The 15,778-nt window shown below is 44.5% G+C and overlaps 2 protein-coding genes across 2 annotated transcripts; one reads left to right on the top strand and one right to left on the bottom strand.

The window, feature by feature from the left end:
- Positions 1-7,403: 7,403 nt before the first annotated feature.
- Positions 7,404-8,396, bottom strand: LOC130736469 (uncharacterized). Its single transcript, XM_057588300.1, has one exon. It carries the CDS (start codon positions 8,394-8,396, stop codon positions 7,404-7,406), a length of 993 nt encoding a protein of 330 aa, XP_057444283.1.
- A 1,020-nt stretch (positions 8,397-9,416) lies between these two features.
- Positions 9,417-11,181, top strand: LOC130736470 (uncharacterized). Its single transcript, XM_057588301.1, has 2 exons — positions 9,417-10,110; positions 10,463-11,181. The coding sequence occupies exons 1-2, from the start codon at positions 9,417-9,419 to the stop codon at positions 11,179-11,181; spliced, it is 1,413 nt and encodes a 470-aa protein (XP_057444284.1).
- Positions 11,182-15,778: the final 4,597 nt, after the last annotated feature.

Genomic DNA, 15,778 nt, shown 5'->3' on the forward strand with positions numbered 1-15,778 from the left:
ACCATTTATATCTAAGCCGCCACTGTTGTTGTATAATTTTCTTCATGGTATAGATTCCTGATCAAAACACTTTAAGGATAATATTAGAGCATTTAATAGTATGTTCGCCTTTACTTCAATTGGTGGGAAGGTTGAATCCTCTTTGAACAATGGTGGAGGCCCCCCTCAATTTGTGTTGAGTGGCCAAAATTATCACAGAATTGGTACTCTATTACCTCAAGCCGGTCAATCACCGAAATTTGCTCAACTTTATATCTATGACACACAGAATGAAAATTCCAATAGAATGAAGCCGTTTAAGTAAGTTTTTTTATTCTATATAGTAATTTATCTTTTTTATCATTTTTACATGTAATATGTTGGCATGAAATTTAACAAGTGTTTTGGCCCATGTGCAGTTCAATGAACACAGCGGAAAATTTGGATATATCATTAGTTGAGGATCTAAAGCAAATGATTGACGAGAACAATGTTTTTGCAAAATCATTTCGCAAAGTGCGAGATTATATCAATGAGAAAGAATCTTTGTCATTTTCTTTGAGACTTTTTCGGAAGCGAGGTAAGAACCCCCGAACATATAACCTTCCTACGTTTGACGAGATTGCAGCACTTATTGTAGGAGATTTTGATACAGTTGAAGTTGGTCGTGATATTATTGTAAAAAAAGATGGTGTCCTTTCTAGGATTCACGAAACTCATACTTCGTTTATTCCTTTACAATATCCTTTGATATTTCCTTATGGCGAAGATGGTTGGCAAGAAGATATTCCTTATCTGGTATTTCTGCTACTACTAGCTCTCGATTGAAACCTCGCGTCACATTGAGAGAATTCATAACATTCATAATTCAAGAAAGGAATAATGAGTATGGGAATGTGGTTTTATGCATAAGGCTTTTTCAACAATTTGTGGTTGATTGCTTTACCATGATTGAATCACAAAGGCTTTCATTTATTAGAAATAATCAAAAACTGATTCGAGCAGATTTGTGCTCCCAGCATCCTTTATTGGTGGAAAACGCTATATGTTTGATTGTTGTCAGGATGCAATGGCTATATGCAAGCGTTATGGTTATCCTGACCTTTTCATTACTGTCACCTGCAATTCTGCATGGAAAGAAATTGATAGATTTGTGCGACCATGAAATGTTCGTGCTGACGAACGCCCTAATGTTTGTTGTCGAGTGTTTAGAAATCAAACTTGACCATTTAATAGCAACCTTGAAGAGTGGCATCATCTTCAGACCTCTGGATGCAGGTATGTTCCATTTATTTACTATTTTCAAATTATAACTTATTGTATATATAGTTATTTGTATGTTTTTTTTCAGGCATGTATACAATTGAATTCCAAAAAAGAGGATTACCCTATGCTCATATTTTGTTATGGCTTTCTAAAGAGAACAAATTAGTAACAACGTCTGACATTTATAAATGCATTTCTGCTGAGATTCCTAACACAATATTATATCCTAAATTAAACAAAGTTGTGTCAACTTACATGTTGCATGGGCCTTGTGGTTCGGGACATTACAAATCTCTTTGCATGACTGATGGAAAGTGCAGTAAATTTTTTCCGAAAAAATTCCAAGAAAGCACTATAATTGATGATGATGGTTGTTCTATCCTAAGAACATTGAATGGGGGTAGAGTACCCAAAGTGTGAGGAAATTGATAAGAGTGTTTTAGAGAGAGAATTTCTAAGCGCTAGAGAGAGAGAATAACTGAATTTCAATCCGAATATTTCTCAAATGAGCCAAGAGTCCTTTACAATTGGTAACCGTCCCCTATTTATAGGTGTGGCGTTGGGCTTGACGCCTCTATTGTACCTTAATGGGCCAGTTGGGCTTTGGGGAGAGAGGCCCAAACCCCTGGCGCGCTCCCTGCCTAAGGCCGATGCCCCTGGGCGAGGCACCCTGGGGTCTCGCCCAATCCACAAGACACCAAGCTCGAAGCATGAGAGCTAACTGTGTCTTTAAGCAAAAAGACTTAAGGCGAAAGCCACAAGAGACTAATCAATGCTAAAACCTAGGGCGTTTAACAAAATGAGCAACAGTAGCCAACATGACCTGGTGAGTAAAGCTTTTAAAATCTATATTTTAGACTTTTTGCTGCGTTCCCCCTTTCCCGGGCAAGCAGAGTCCACAAGCAGTCTTGTGTCAATGGCATTTGGTCCGCTCACCCCATCACTGCTACGCACGTGCTTTGAATCGTGACACTTTTGACATGCGTCGAGCCTTGGCCACGCGTCGCGCCTTGAAGTAGCGCTAAGGTCAGCAAATCCATCGAATCCCCACTGCTATCTCTGAGACATCCCTTCAAATCGTGGTAAAGCCTGACAATTTGAATTCAAACCAATCAACCTCAACTGTTGTAACTTTTCATTTAATGCACTGCCCTCGTTTCCCGAAAATCGCTCCACACTTCCTCGAGTAATCATTCCACCTTTGTCATGATGAGGCACGATTCCCCAACCGTTTCTTATATCAATTTTTAAATTCCTCTTTCTTCTCTCATTCACCGCTTCTGGAACTCTAACAGTTTGTTGACAACTTTGCATCCTCTACCCTTTCGTCCTTAACCTTCTTTGTTAGCGAAAAATGACCCCCCAACGTCGCACCAAAGGATCTTCACGACCCCGCAACGCCGCTCAAGCGTCCCCTGCTACGGTCATCCTTCCCCCCGCCGGGGGGTTTTCCCTTAATGAAAATGAGAAAAACGCTTTCTGGCACCAAATCTTCTCCACCTTCCCCCGTCTACCACTCGGGAACCCACTCAAGGGGCCATCTGTCAACCCTCTGAGTTGTCCACTGACAAGTCCATCGCCGAGTTGGCCCGCCAGGCCGAAGGGTTCTGCCACGAGAAGTCCCTTGAGGATGCCCTCATCACCGGCCGGGGCTTGGTCATCCGCCGTCCCTAGAAGTGTCGTGCAATCGAGCAAGGCGCGGAACAACCCCACTTCTTCTATGTTTATGAGTATTTCTTCCTTGATCTGGGAATCAAACTACCCTTCTCTTCCTTCCTCTGCCAGGTTATGAGGGAGATCAACGTAGCCCCGTGCCAACTTCATTTGAATGCCTGGGCCTTCATTCGATGCTTCGAGATTTTCTGTAACGCCATTGGTCTTGAAGCGAAAACCTACTATTTCTTCTATTTCTACGGCGTGGAGCCGCAATCCTTGAAGACCGAAAATCCTGAGTGGATTTCTCTGAAATCTCGTACGGGCCGACAGCGCCTCCATCCTTTCAAGAGTAATGTCAAGAGGGGGCCTGGGCGCCGATACTTTCGCATTAATCGTGCACCCCACCTATCCTGAAGCTTTCACCCGCCGAGACGGGACTGCTCTGTTCCCTTTCGACTGGACTGAGAGTCCTCGCGACGTTCCACCGCCGTTAGATGCGTCACTGAGCAACGAAGACAAAGCCATCCTTGGCTTTTTTGTCGGGTTCCCCATCCTTTAATGCTCACAGTTGCTTGAGGCTGCCTGCGAGAACACCCTCCGCTCATTCCTAGAAGAAATAAACTTTACTGAAGCCGCGTTTCAGCGCACCCTGGCTTCTGATTCACCTGAGTTCCCTCCTGTTTTTAATACCAAGGTGATCAAGAGGAAACGCGCTGTCGCTGATCCTGAGTCCGAGGATGTCGTTCCTCCATTGAAGAAGGTCATAGGATCCTCTTTGACTGACCCCGCCTCAGACGCCACTAGGTCTGGAGAAGCTATACCGGGCCCAGCCCCACCGCCAGCAACTGATGATCTGGTTCCCAGATCCAACGATAATACCACTCAGCCTTCTCCCTCAAAAAAGTCCCGGAAATCCAAAAAGGTTGATCCTGGCCCAGATGGAAAGTCTGGGGCCGAGACTTCCTCGCCTCAGAAGTTGAAGAAGAAAAAGAAGAAAACCAAGAGGCCCAAGGTTGGTGAAGCATCTGCCCTTCGCCAAGACCTGGGGGGCAAAGAAGAAACGGTCCCCATGGGCGACGCGGGGCCCTCGCCTCGTCTCAAGGGAGTTCTCGCTGATCAACAGGCTTCTGATGGCATGCCCCTAGTGATCCTTTCTTCTGACCGCTCAAGTCCTCAGATCGAGGCGAGCCCACCTCGGGTCTCCCTCGTTCATCCAGTGAGTCCTAACAGTGGAGGTCCAATTCTCAGCGCCTCGCCCACTCCTCACCACTCTTCTCCTGACGCTAATCATCCCATTGCCGATGGTCAGATGGGTTGTGCTCCAAACCAGCAGCCTTCTCCTATCGACTTCATGCTAACCGAATCTTTCCTCGAAAGTGTGAGGAGGTTTGAGAATCCTGACCTCGACGATGTGGCGCAGGAAGCCATCCGCAACCTTCTGCGCGCGGGGTGTCTCTTTGCCAAGCTATCCCAGGATTCCGCCTCGCCTGCGGAGGTGGAAGAGCTTCATCAGAAGGCTGGCGGTTATCGCGTGGCCACGCAGAAAGCGTACGACGAGTGCGACAAGGTTCTGACCCAAGTTGTGACTTAAACGGCAAAGCTGAACAACTTGGGTATTGAGATGAGCCAGCGCGAGGATGACTTCTCTGCTTGCAAAGAAAGAACATAGGAAATGGAGATGGAGCGGGACGAGCTGCAACAGGAGGTGAAGGCGAAGACGGAGGTGATCAACGCGAACAGAGCCGCTTGTATTGTCAAGGACAGGGAAATCGCGTTCCTTCGCAGCGAATTGGGGGTGAAGAATGAGTCTCTCGCCGACGTGAGGTCATATCTCGCATCAATGGCCCAGGCCCTTGCGGATATGGACTCCAGAATCAGGACCTCTCAGGCAAGGTTGGTGGCTGGAGTTGCTGCCGAGGTTGTGGAAGAACGTGGCTGCGGCTTCTTTCTCGCCAAGGCTTAGGTTCAACATCTCTACAAGGGAATTAACCTCGACGGAATGGGAGCTTTCAAGAGGGTTACTCCACATGGGCTTGTTGGCCTTGACGATCCCCCAGGCTTCACTGCTGAGCGTTTTGCTGCTGCTGAAATTGAAAGAGAAAAGATGTCAATGTAATATAATTAGTTTGCACTGATTGTCCTTTTCCCTTTTTGTAATTGAATATTGTTCCCATTTTTTGTTTAGTTTAATTTACGCATGGTTTCGTTGTAAATTTCCGCCTTGTGATCGCCTCCTCGCCTTTTAGGCCTCGTTTAAATTTTCCTCCGCCGTTTAGGCTTTGTTTATACTTTTGCGCTTGTGTAGCGATTTTGAAGGTGTGCCAAAGAAACTAGGACTTTCGCTCAGTTTTGAACTGAGGCTCTTCTCCACACCAATATTTCCCGTAAGAGCAGGTGCGGCCTTGGCGGTTTTGTCCTGTCAAGGACTTACATTGCTAGGGGCCCAATGGCCATATGGGTTTACCCAGACTTACGCCTAATTTGTGTTCTCGCCCATATTTCGGGGAAGCCTCGTATTCCCAGATTTCGGGGGGACTAAGGGGATAAGAGACCCACCCCATTTTGGGGATAAGTCGCTTTCCCGCACACATCGCCAACGAGAGGTCAGCGCTTCGCGCCGGACTTTCCCGGACATCAAGGTCGTGTTGGGATTGCCACCTTCGGGGAATTTTTCCCACCGAGCGAACGTGACATGTTAGTTGAGTTGCTATTTGGATAGCACCGGTTCACGCCGGACATTCCCGGAGCAATCCCCGGACATCAAGGTCGTGTTGGGATTGCCACCTTCGGGGAATTTTTCCCACTGGGCGACCGTTTCTTTGCAGTTTGAGTTAGGAGTATTGCTGGTGAATATCCTTTTGTATTTCATTCGTAAAATATTTTTGTACATTGAGGGATGCCTCATTAAAAAACTCCCGAGATGGAGAAAAAGAGTGCATCTTTATTTTTGGTCCTATTCCTTCCGATCTTGTTCCTCGGCTGCATCCTCGCCCCTGCTGCCAAGCCTCCAAGCTCCCAAGTCAAAGTATTATGCCCAGCACCTCACCCTTCGTGCCTGACGTACTCGCCACCCACTCACTGCTGTTGCGGAGTTGCCTTTCTCGCCAGCTTGCCTCTAATTCACTCTCTCGTTCATTCCACCTGGCTTTTTTGTTCTCGAGGGTCATTATTCTCGCCGTCTTCCACTATTTTTCCTTAGCCCTTCCCTTACTCTTGCTGCGGTATGTCGGGCCCCTCTTCCCCGCCTTTTGCGTTTCCTGAGCTCGCCCGAGCACGTCATTTCCTTTTTGCTTGCAACCTTGGCGCTGGAGAATTCCCGAGTCAGTTTCTCGGCTCGTCGCCGTTTTCTCCTTCTGCTCGTTCGGTCCCTTGCTCGAAAGAGCTGGTGTCCTGAACCGCGGAAGTTCCCATAGTGTCGCATCCTTTGGGCTCCAGCTGAAGAGGTCGAAATTGTCCTCTACCAACTTCTCCAATCGTCGTTCCTGTCCGGGCGTGAGCCTAGGCTCGATCGCCAGCACTTCCCTACTAAACTTATATCTTTCCAAGTCGCCAACAATTCCTGCCCAGCGTTCCTCTGCCCTGATATCTGTGAACTGCTCATTTCGCCCTGCCTTACCATCCTGCTTACCCTGGCTCTGACTGTCCCGTTGCCTCTTTACCTTCCTGTCAAGGATCTGTTCTGTCTCCTGCTTCTGCCCGCTCAACCTGTCTTGTTTGTCTCCTAAAATCTCAACCTCGTGGCACCTGTGTCCCTCGCCAGCTCCTTTCTTTCCGTACATGCTAAGGTAGTTGTTGTAGCATTCTCTTGCCCTTCTCTGGTCCACCACGATCTTCCCCACTCTTCCGCACATCAACGAGTATTTCACCGCTAAGTGAGCTGTCGAAATTACCGCGCAAAGGCGGTTGAGTGTGTTTCTCCCAATGATGACGTTGTATGAAGCCACAACCTGCAACACTAGGTACCTCACACGAAGAAGTTTGGCATTCTCATCGACACCAAAGATTGTGTCCAAATCGATATACCCTCGAAACCATACCTGCTCGCCCGAGAAACCTACCAACGTCCCAGTGTAAGGTATCAGATCTTTATCCGTCAATCCCAGCTGATCAAACGCATCCCCATAAATGATGTCAGCAGAGCTTCCCTGATCTAGAAGAACTCGTCGCACATTGAAGTTGTTTATCCTTATCATGACAACTACCGGATCATCCTTGTGCGTCTTTATTCCTTCGAAATCCGCCGACGATATCACGATATCTGGATGTTGGAAACCGAAAGGGATCTCATATTGTTGTCCCGACGTTACTGCCCTGACGTGCCTTCTCCTCGCCGAAGCTGTTTCCCCGCCTCCACCGAAACCTCCTGCAATCGTATTTATCGTTCCAACCGGCGGCTCAAGGTCCTTATTGAAGGTTTCCTCCGCCCCCTTTTTCCGTGTGGCCAGTGTTTCCTTTTTGTCAGCGCTTGGGGTACGGTGGCGATCTTCCCGTCTACGATCATCCTACTCGCGGGACCCATTATACCGGTTTCCTCGTTGTCGCTCCCCGCTCCAGCGATCACCACGGTCACCCAGTTGTGATCGCCCTGCTCGGATGAGCCTCTCAATTTCAGTCTTCAGAGTAAAGCAGTCTCCAGTGTCATGTCCTGCCGAGCGGTGGTACTCGCACCATTTTGTCTTATCTAACGTTGCCCGGGGCGAGCCTACCTCCTTCTTGCCTTCCTCAACTGCGTGTATCGCCTTAACCTCACGCAGCAGCTCCGTTAGATGCGCACTCAAACTTTTCCCTGACTCCTCTCGCCGACGAGAGTCGGTTTGATGCCAGGGTCGGCGACGCTCAAAACTCTCCTTTTTGGGATACAATGGTTCTCTCAGCACTTTTTCACTCGTACGCACCTTTCTGTCTCGTCTCTTGCTCCCTTCCGCTTTCCCCTTGCTCGGCTTGTCCTCTGGCGATGCATCCCTCTGGTCGCCATCTTTCTCTACCTTCGTGCGCCTTCGCTTAAAAGCATCCTCCTCCCCATCGAGTATGTAGGTGTTTGCTCTCGCCCAAATCTCAGCCATTGATTGGGCCGGCTTGCGACTCAACTTGCTATTTAGCTTCCCAGGTTGCAAACCGTACTTGAAGGCACGGGCACAGGCATTTGGCTCTGACTCCTCAATTTTTACCGACGCGACGCTAAACCGTTTCACATACTGCTTCAGAGTCTCGCCCTCGGACTGGCGCACATTGTATAAATCCTCGATCGTCACTTGTTTGGTCTTGCTTGCCAAGAACTGGACTAGGAACTTAGATGAGAAATCGCGGAAATTCGTGATTGATCCTCGGGGCAATGTTGTGAACCATGCCATGGCAGTGCCTTTAAACGTAGCCAGAAACATCCTGCACTTTACAGCATCGAAAGCGGCACTGATCACCATCTTCCTGTTAAAGTATAGCAGGTGTTCCTTAGGATCAGCCTTCCCGCTGTACGTCTCAAGGACAATATTCTTCATATCATCTGGAATTGCGACTTCCCTTACTGCCGCCGAGAACGGCTCGAACTCAGCCACAGCCTCTGCCTCGCGCTCCCCCTCGTCCTGCTGTTCGAAACGATAGTACTCCAGTTGCTCTTGTAAATAATCGTTCCGCTGGCGGATGTCATCAACACTACGAATCAACCGTCTCCAATCTTGACTGGAGATCGGTGCCTGTGGTGCCTGAGTCTTCTCTTCCGAAACCGGAGGTGAACGTACCAGTGTTCTCTGCTGCTCCGGCGAGGAAAGTGGAGAAGCAAACAGAGGCGTCGGAGAAGGAGGAGGCAGAGGTGGAGGTGGTGGCGGAGGAGTTATCGATCTGTCTCCTCACGGTGAACTTGCTAGCATCGCGGCCTACCTCTCACTTGACGCGGTGGCGAAACACGCCGCCGCTCTTGATCCTCATCACGTCGTCTACGACGCGTTTCCATCTGCTTCGCTAGTGAGCCAAAGAATGCAAATAAAAATTTCTAAAAACTGAAGAAAATTGCACAGAAAATCGAGCTTCTCTCAACTGAATCACGATCCACGTAGTCCGGGAATCGAAATCTACCGATCCCCACAGACGGCGCCAAATGTTCTATCCTAAGAACATTGAATGGGGGTAGAGTACCCAAAGTGTAAGGAAAGTGATATGAGTGTTTTAGAGAGAGAAGTTCTAACCGCTAGAGAGAGAGAGAATAACTGAATTTCAATATGAATATTTCTCAAATGAGCCAAGAGCCTTTACAATTGGTAACCGTCCCCTATTTATAGATGTGGAGTTGGGCTTGGCGCCTCTATTGTACCTTAATGGGCCAGTTGGGCTTTGGGGAGAGAGGCCCAAACCCCTGGCGCGCTCCCTGCCTAAGGCCGATGCCCCTGGGCGAGGGACCCTGGGGTCTCGCCCAATCCAATGGTTATCCTGATTATAAAAGAAGAGACACTAGAGTTTATGTGGACAAGAAAGGTATTCGCATGGATAATAGTTTTGTTGTCCCTTATAATCCTTAACTACTCATGTTATACAATGGTCATATCAATGTTGAATATTGCAACAAGTCAAATGCAATCAAATATCTCTTCAAATATGTTAGCAAAGGGCCTGATAGAGTAAATGTTGACATATCCAATCAGAACAAAGATTACACGGAGTCTGAGGTCAAAGATGAAATTAAACAATATTATGATTGTAGATACCTTACTCCGTGTGAAGAAGTTTGGAGGACATTGAAATTTTTTATTCATGTCGAATGGCCTTCAGTTAAAAATGTGACATTTCATCTTCCAAATAAACAAAGTGTGTGTTTTAAAGATCATGATGATTTAAAGCGCGTGGTAGACAAGGCTACTGAAAAAGACACTATGTTTATAGCTTGGATGAAAGCCAATTGTAAGTATGGTGAAGGAAAAGCCTTTACATATGCAGAGTTCCCATCCCATTTTGTATATGATGAAGACGCTCATTCATGGCATCCAAGGAAAAAAGGGACATCTATTGGAAGACTCCAATATATTCCTCATGGAGTTGGTGAATTTTATTACTTGAGAATTTTATTAACTCTACAGAAAGGTTGCACAAGTTGGGAGAGCATTCGCACTGTGGATGATGTTGAATATCCTACATTTCGTGACGCATGTTACGCCTTAGGATTATTAGCTGATGATAAGGAATTCTTAGATGCAATTACAGAAGCAAATGAATTAGCATCAGGTGTGTAACATCGAATTAGTGTCTTTTATTTGTCATAAAATACAGCACGAAATTTATATCAACTTCCTCCGTTGTTCATATATATTTTTGTAGGTACCCAGCTGCGAAATTTCTTTGTAATGTTGCTTACAACAAACACAATGAGAAAACCTGAATTTGTGTGAGAAAAGTCTTGGAGAATTTTGTCTGACGGTATAGTTTATGAAAGGAGGAAAAAGCTGCGCAATCCAGGTTTGGAAATTTTTTTTATAGAAATTATGTTAATGTATATATTTGCATGAGATAATTATTGGGCTTTTTTTTGTTGATCTTCATATAAATGATGATGATTTAAAGAATATTTGTTTAATAGAATTGGAGAAACTACTGCATATGAATGGAAGATCTTTAAAAGGTTATCCATGCCTACCATTTCCACACTTATTTGATGACTCCCAATTTGAGAACAAATTTGTAGCGGATGAATTGAATTATGATAAAGCTGAAATGGAAGATTTGCACAAATCATTACTCAATTCATTAACTGTTGAACAACATAAGATATACAAATCCATAATGGATGTAGTTATGAATAGAGCTGGAGGTCTCTTTTTCTTATATGGTTTTGGAGGTACTGGTAAGACCTATCTGTGGAATACATTATCAGCTGTTGTTAGGGCACAAGGGTTGATTGTATTAAATGTTATTTCAAGTTGTATTGCTTCTTTGCTTTTACCTGGTGGCAGAACTGCACATTCTATGTTTTCTATTCCAATTTCTATAAAAGAGAGTTCAACTTGCAATGTATCACAAGGTTCTTTAAAGGCAGAGTTGTTACAAAAAACAAGTTTGATCATATGGGTTGAAGCACCCATGCTCAATAAATGGTGTTTTGAAGCATTGGACCGGACTTTAAATGATATAATGAAGTCGCATCAAAGTGTTGATAGTGGCATGCCTTTGGGGGTAAAGTGGTGGTTTTGGGCGGAGATTTTAGGCAAATTTTGCCAGTTATTCAGAAAGGAAGTCGTTCTGAAATTGTTAGTGCCACAATCAATTCGTCTTATCTTCAGAAGCAATGTCGTGTGCTAAAACTTACCAAAAACATGAGGCTTATTAGCTCAAAATGTCATGACGAAAAGATTGAAATTGATGTATTAATACACGATCAGACCTAATAGGATTTCTATGTTTTGCTGAAGTGGTATTGTTTTCATGTAGTGAAATGAAGGATGAACTGTGTTCACAAATGAATGAATGGCCCATATTTTCTAATCAATAATATGTAATATATGGGTAGAGTATTGTTTGTGTTACATAATTTATCATGGAAAACTAACCGTGCAGAGCACGGGCAGATATACTAGTATAGAAACAACTTTATATATCAACTTTAGGGAGCGTTGGTTGGCGGGTGTAATCAGATAACTTCGTTTATGTGCTTTCTTAAGTCATAATTCGAAGGTGATATATTGTCGGTAACATGATGGTTGATTAGTACAATTCAACTTGCGTCCTTAAGCCACAAGTTGGTGTTCATGGGACGTTGGGAGTGTGATGGACAAGTTGTACAGTCCAAATGATTGCATTGATGGTAACTTAGCCTAGGTATATGATGTTACCATACATAGAAGCAATATCCCCTAGCTCTAGTTTTCATGTTCACACATGACCGAAGAATAATGAAACTCGGCCCCCGTCAAGTGGTATTGAAACATACGTCGGGATAGTAGTCCCCCGACCCCCAACTTTGGCTTTTACATTGAGTGATGGTTAAGGTACATGTTATTAAGTCGTGGAGTGTGTAGGCTAGTTTATGTCCTAAAATGACATAAGTACATGGTTATAAATCATATTTTAGAATATTAGTCCCCTAGATATATTCTTCATGTGGAGTGATGGTTGAGGTACAATGAAACTCGACGTTATCGAATTGTGTCGAAACATGTGCCTCCAACCATTGTGTTGGGCGGTGACAGAGCTGTGTAGTAGGCACGCTACTATTATGAACCATCCCAAGAGCTTCAAATCCTCATTCTATAGTTTGGTATACTTCGTGGTGACTTGAGTAGGTATGTGATTGACCTACATCGGCGAGGATAGTTGATACGCTATCCACAAGTATACGGTACGCTCGAAGTAATATAAAAGATTTTTGAACCACAGGGATTGAGGAAGCACCAATTCACACAAGCTAGAGTTGTTTAGAACAAGAAAAGTAAATGAAAAATATAAGTTTGATTTGGTAGAGAACTTAGTTTTCAGAATCAAAGAAGAATTTATGTTAAGAAGCTAGAACTTGGGTTTAGCTTCACTAAAACAAGTCATGCTTTAGATAAAAGAAAGTATATGAAATTACATGGAGTTCATTCTATTGTCAATCTAGCCTAGTTCTCTAAGTGTTGATTCCTCAAGTCAAATAAAGCTTCTAATTAGATTTCATTAGTCTGGTTCCTCGAGTACCTATGAGTATCATAATTGAAGATGAAGTTCTCAGTTCATACCATCAATTACTAGTCCCCACCCTCATTCCAAAGGCGGAGGTGCACTAATAAATCTCAGCCCTGGTTCCCTATTCTAAACCAAACTTCCATTTGGGCAAAGAATAAGTAAAACAACTTGCATGCATTCAAGCTAATATTGAAACAGGGAACATGAACTCATAGAAGAAAACCTTATTCCATATAAACTTAGAAAAACTAAAACATAAACAAGTTAGGGATCCACATCCTAAATGCTAAAGGAAACTTAGCCAAGCATGGCTAATGAAAACATAACTTCTAGCCTGAGAAGAAGTCTTAGAGAAGCTCCAAAACACCTTACACAAGCTATTGTTCAGAAAAACTAAGATATGAAACAAAAATACAAAAGTTATAGGCAAAATTTGTCAACCAAGCACGCATGTACGTGCCACTTCTGCACGTACATGCGTTCAAATGTTTAAAGCTACTGACTAGGCACGCATGTGCGTGCCTACTTCTTCAGGGTGCCAAGCCACTGGCCTGGCACGCATGTGTGTGCTATATGTGCACGCACATGCGGTCAGTCCTCGCTGGCAGCATCTTCTCTTAATAATCAAAGTATTATTTACATTAAATGAAATTCATCACACAAAGCCACACACCCAAAGATCACATAAACAAGCATCAAAGCACTAAACCGAGAAATTAACCGAGTTTATTTCCCTTTCTAATTACGGGTCTTACATTGAGAAATTTTATACAGATGATTTTTCCGAGCTAGAAAAAAGGAATTTGTTGTTCCAACTGAGACATTATCATTCAGATGTTTCCCGAGATCATAATTTAGGAAAAAATTCCAGTTTATCCGAGTTTTATCAGAATTTAGTTCAAACTGGAAAAATAACAATATTTAAAGTTTATATAATATTCAAAGTAGATTTTTTTTGTCTTATATTTCGCCCCCCAACAAGAAAATCCTGGATACGCCCCTGGAACTACTCACCTCTCCCCCCAACAAGAAAATCCAGGATACTCCCCTGGAACTACTCACCCCTTTTCAGCTTCTCAAGCTTTTCAACACAAAAGATACCCCACTAAAATGACATGAGGTCAATGTACAAAACTCAAAGTGAAAGGTTAGGACAATTGAGCAAAATTTATAAACAAGAGTTCACCAAACTCTTCACATATTAAGAACTCATCTCACATTTTGGGTGCTTTAACACACAAGACAGAACTCTAGCGCTGGTAATTAATCAATTCAAAGTCAGTTGCATAGTTACAAGAATCACAGAGACTTCAAAAAAGTTATAACTTTGGCTGAGGAATAGGTACGGAAACGAAGAAAAGGATAGCACAAGGTGTCACGTCCCCCTTCCATAAGTGACGACTTCACCCTACTCCATCACTTAGGAGTGAGCACGCGACGTAAACTAGTGTACTTTTTTTTTCTCTACTTACTGTTATCTCATTAGGTCGGGATTGCAAGAGTAAAGTGTACTCGAGCATTCCCTTTTCATCCTCGGGTAATCGACCCCTCTATCCTAAGAGTGCAAGGAATAATGATGCAAACCACACGAAACATAAATAACGTGCATAGTTGGTGGACGGATCCACCGCAGAAGTCTACAGTCAAACAAACAACACATAAGGAGGAAAAAGAGCCCTCAAGCACACAATCTGGTACAGATAATCAAAATACAGAAGTAGAAACACAAATCATCATCATCATGAGAAACTCGGACCATACGGCTTCATCCCCTCGGATCTTCCTCCTCTGGATCCTCCTCACTGACTCCCCCACCGGCTGCTGGCACTGACACTGGCTCTCACATAGGATCCTGCTCTGACTCTCTGTCTCCGGACGCCTCACCTCTCAGGAATCTGCGACGGTAAACTCTGGCATCTGGGGAGAATCTAGGGGATCTCACCCGCTTGCGGGCCGTGACCCGAAAGCAAGACAAGTTCCTCCGGGGCAGAGGAAATCCCATAGACTCGTGGGTCTGCGGAACTCTCTGATCAGGAGATCCCTGTGGTCTCACCACGGTGACTGGTACGGCTGGGACAGGCTCTCCGGTCTCCATAGGCTCGCCTCCCTGTGGGTGTGGCACCTGTGGGCTGCCGGGACTCTGTGGACCAACATGCTGAGCATGGGTCGGCAGAAAGAATGAGAACACCATAGGGAGTGTCACGGGAAAACCGATATGCTCTGATCCTGGATCCCTGCACCACAAAATCGTGAGTCCCTGATAAAAGCAGTATCCTACGACAGGGTCGACATGCCAGCCAGCACGGGACGGGAAATCAGCGTGGATCGCGAGGAATGGAGAGATGCTCATTGTCACACCTGTTATCTTCTTTTTATAAAAATAAGTACAAGGGTGAGTCACACGCAACTTTGCACAATAATACACCTCAGATAAGATAAGCATTAAAACTCAAGCCAACATACCATTAATTACACACATGTTAGCAAACACAAGTAATAATGCACTATGGTTAAGTCCACCTTATATCTTCGTCCTTCGAATTGACTTCTCTCACTACTTCGAAGGAAATGGTGAGTTCATCGCCAACCTTTTTGTTTATTTTCTTTATCATGTAATGAGTATGATTTAAGGACCCGAAGGTATCGCTTTGTTATCTTCGGAAAGTCATCTCGGGAACATGGACACTCCTTACATTCCACTCTTTACCGGACAATGATCGCTCAGTAGTTCATAGACAGAAGTACACGACTATGCGGTCCCTGTTACATCACATCAGGCCGGCTTTTCCGGGACCCTGCCGGTAGCTGATTGAGAGGTGGGGCCATCGCGTAAATCCCGGGTCAATTCATCTCTGAACATGACCACCTTTGGCATCTCTGTATTCCCACTCTCTCAGTGGTAGTGACAGTATTTTCCTACTCCTTATTGCTCCTTAAGTGTGTTTTCAAGTATCAATCGTCTCCCCCTTATACTTCCATTAAGTTTCTAATAAGTTAGAAACGAGCATCTGCTGCCTTACATTGAGTAAGTACTCCATAATTATTATAGAGGTGGGATCTTTAATAAGATCAAGTAGTTTTAGGAATACAAGCGGGAACTCTAATCCGCCATTTAATGGTTATGTACTTTTAATTGCTTAGAGAAAAGGGCTCACTTGCCTATCCCATTATTATTATTTATTCATTTACTCTATCTATCCTATGGGTAACCCTAAGGCATTATAGGTGGGTCAATTTT

This window comes from Lotus japonicus, chromosome 2 (genome assembly GCF_012489685.1).
Source record: "Lotus japonicus ecotype B-129 chromosome 2, LjGifu_v1.2".
NCBI classification, from domain to species: domain Eukaryota; kingdom Viridiplantae; phylum Streptophyta; class Magnoliopsida; order Fabales; family Fabaceae; genus Lotus; species Lotus japonicus.

Bases quoted from the DNA above. Each gene is read 5' to 3' on its own strand.
- LOC130736469 (XM_057588300.1), bottom strand. From the start codon at position 8,396: ATGAAGAATATTGTCCTTGAGACGTACAGCGGGAAGGCTGATCCTAAG.
- LOC130736470 (XM_057588301.1), top strand. From the start codon at position 9,417: ATGTTATACAATGGTCATATCAATGTTGAATATTGCAACAAGTCAAAT. The intron at 10,111-10,462 runs GTGTGTAACATC...TTTGTTTAATAG, and splicing joins AGCAAATGAATTAGCATCAG to AATTGGAGAAACTACTGCAT.